The sequence below is a fragment of the Agrilus planipennis genome, unplaced genomic scaffold, assembly GCF_000699045.2.
Source record: "Agrilus planipennis isolate EAB-ADULT unplaced genomic scaffold, Apla_2.0 scaffold286, whole genome shotgun sequence".
Classification (NCBI taxonomy): Eukaryota; Metazoa; Arthropoda; class Insecta; order Coleoptera; family Buprestidae; genus Agrilus; species Agrilus planipennis.
In genome coordinates this window covers 280,795-283,979 of record NW_020442434.1, presented here as the reverse complement: position 1 = coordinate 283,979, position 3,185 = coordinate 280,795, and the positions used below count along the sequence as shown (strand labels likewise).

The 3,185-nt window shown below is 37.9% G+C and overlaps 1 protein-coding gene across 1 annotated transcript; it reads left to right on the top strand.

Moving 5' to 3' along the window:
• Positions 1-757: 757 nt before the first annotated feature.
• On the top strand, positions 758-2,909 carry LOC112906351. The gene is made up of 2 exons (XM_025980301.1): positions 758-1,248; positions 1,362-2,909. The coding sequence occupies exons 1-2, from the start codon at positions 1,041-1,043 to the stop codon at positions 2,825-2,827; spliced, it is 1,674 nt and encodes a 557-aa protein (XP_025836086.1). The 5' UTR covers positions 758-1,040; the 3' UTR covers positions 2,828-2,909.
• Positions 2,910-3,185: the final 276 nt, after the last annotated feature.

Genomic DNA, 3,185 nt, shown 5'->3' with positions numbered 1-3,185 from the left:
AAGGTCTCCAGTATTCCGTCAACTGGAGACAGCAAGAATCTGTTTCCAAAATACAAGGGCCCTTTTAGAATCGTAGCGACCTTGCCGAATGCTCATTACGAGGTAGAAGATCTGAGGGGTAAAATGCGGCAGCGCACAGTAGTGAGCATTGATAATATACAGCCATGGATAACCTTTACTGAAAATGAGTAAGTACAAGTGGTAAATTGCGTCGAAATCATATATGGTGGGAAGGGTATGCATACAATAAAGTGCATACCACACACCCGAAACATGCTACACCCAAAAAATATCATGAGTACACTGTCACGATGCGATGCACATGAACAAAGCTTAGACGTAATTGTACATGAGATGTATTCAAATCCATATCCATATGTACGCTAAACAACAACCTTAACGAAACATGCAATATCTGTATTTACAGGGCAGATTGGGGGTAATCCGCAAAGTAGCGTGGCCGAATCTGTAAGCAACCTGGTTCAAAAGTTGGTCTGTTTTCTGTCGAAACTATCTGCGATGCGCTGATGAGATCCAACAAGATCGACATCACGATCCGCGTCTGGCAGTTTCGACAGAATACTGACCAGAAGCCCACACAGCTTACAAACATTTGTCGCGAATAGCGTTGCCGAAATTCAGGCACTAGCGATTACACATAATTGGAGACACATCGCGTCAAGCGATTACCCTGCTCATCTGGTATCGCGAGATTTAAATCCATCTGAATTATTACACAAGTCAACAAAAAAAAATATTTTTCTTTGAGTCTGTTATTTAGTGAATATTTTCTGATTGTATACATCGAAAAAGAAGCAGAAACTCTATTTATAATAAATAAAGTTTGCTTTTGTACCTTTACACAATGTAAAACGAATATTATAGTGTTTTAGCAGTTTTTTTAGGAGCCGTTGCATAGAAGATACAGTAGAGGGGCAGGGGGGGCTGTAGGTGTGTAGCGGGAGTGACAAACTGTCAACGGCAGTGTGCGCGTGCGCTTTGCAAAGGAATAACGTATTTTATGTGTCGGGAGGCCTAAAATGTCTTCCAAAAAGTGCAAAAATCCCGTGGACTCTTTTTGTTATATTTGCGGCGAATTCATTAAAGTGAGAGCCAAAAAAATTTGTTTGTCGTCAAATACAAGACTTTGTGAAGCCTATGAAGCTTATTTTAATTTACCCGTGCGAAGTCAAGATAAAGTATGGGCACCTCATTTCTCATGTAGTAACTGCAAAAATACTTTAGAGGGTAAGAAAATACATCATACTTTTCATTAAAATTTATATATACGTATAACTATACCTATTCTGACACACATTAAATGTGTCATTCGTTATTAAATAATGTCAATTTTTTTTCAGCCTGGTACCGTGGAGAAAAAAAAAGTATGAAGTTTGCTGTACCAAGAATATGGAGGGAACCAACTGACCATATCCATGATTGTTATTTTTGTGTAGTAAATCCAAGTAAGCGTCGCGCTGGTAAAAATGCCAAAAAGATTGAATACCCAAACCTACCATCAACGTCTGCTCCAGTACCCCACAGTGAAAACTTCCCTGTGCCTTCGAACCCAAAGCCGAAGGCAGAAGAGGAGTTACCGCTATCACAAATATCTAGTAATAGCGGAGACAGCGAGTTCGTGATCACATCACCATCTGTTGAACCACATCTAATTAATTCAGAAGAGTTTGATGACTTAGTAAGAGATTTAAATCTACCTAAACTTAAAGCAGAAATATTAGCTTCACGACTAAAACAATGGAATTTGCTCAAGAGCGATGTTAAAATAAGTGACCAAAGAACACGTCATAAAACATTTTCTGGATTCTTTACAAAAGAAGACGGACTTTGTTATTGCAATGATGTGAAAGGTTTGTTTGAAGCAATTGGAATCCCTTGCATTCCCTCTGAATGGCGTCTTTTCATCGACAGCTCTACAAGAAGCTTAAAGGCAGTTCTTCTTCACAATGGAAATAAATTTCCATCTCTTCCCCTTGCTCATTCTGTAATGCTTAAAGAAAATTACGAGAGCGTTAAAATGTTGCTACAAGTTTTAAAATATGAAGAGTACGCCTGGCCAGTGATAGGAGATTTCAAAATGGTTGGATTTCTGATGGGAATGCAAGGCGGGTACACTAAATATCCGTGTTACATTTGTTTATGGGACAGTAGAGCCGATGCACTTCACTACCAGCAGCACTCATGGCCACAACGGAGCGAGTTTCAAATAGGACAACATAATGTCAAAAATGAACCGATTGTGAAGCCCGATCATATTTTAATGCCTCCATTGCACATTAAATTAGGTCTGATGAAGCAGTTCGTAAAGGCTCTGCGTCAAGACTCTGAGGCCTTTCAATATTTAAAATCATTTTTCCCGAAATTGTCAGAGGCTAAAATTAAAGCTGGTATTTTCATTGGTCCACAAATAAAGAAAATAATGGCCAGTGAACAATTCCTACAGCTCCTCAGTACCCACGAAAAACAAGCGTGGCTCAGCCTTAAAGCAGTGATTAATGGCTTTCTTGGCAACAGAAGGGCAGAGAATTACACGGAGCTTATTACTGATATGCTTCACAACTTCAAAGTTATGGGTTGCAGAATGTCATTGAAAGTCCACATGATACATGCTCATTTGGATAACTTTAAAGACAACTTAGGTGCATATTCGGAAGAGCAAGGGGAACGTTTCCACCAAGATGTAATGAACTTTGAAAAGCGTTATCAAGGACAATATAATGAAAACATGATGGGTGACTACATTTGGGGGCTCATACGAAAAAGTTCCAACTTACACAGAAGAAATACCAAGTCTGTTCATTTTTAAAGTCTTATTTGTATTATTTTTTGTATTTGTGGGTTTATATATGCCGTCTTGTATAATTAAAGTCAATAAAAAAATGTGAATTCAAAACTGTTTTCCTTTTACATGTAATAATTGAAATTAAAAAATAGAGCTCTTTCATAAAAAATAAATCTCGTTGTAGTAACTACAAAAGCAAACTTTAATAGATAAAAATATTTTTTCTTTAATTAGTTAGGCATAAGTAATCAAAATCAGAGGTACAGAACGCAGACTCAAAATTCGTGTTGACCCGTGTTATCATCTACCCTGTGGCAATCTGGTCCAAAATGGCTTCAGCAAAGTGAATATAATTGATATGAAACCTACCTTTGCAAAGACG

Coding starts and splice junctions, on each gene's coding strand:
- LOC112906351 (XM_025980301.1), top strand. CDS start 1,041: ATGTCTTCCAAAAAGTGCAAAAATCCCGTGGACTCTTTTTGTTATATT. Junction 1,249..1,361: donor CTGCAAAAATACTTTAGAGG/GTAAGAAAATAC, acceptor ATTTTTTTTCAG/CCTGGTACCGTGGAGAAAAA.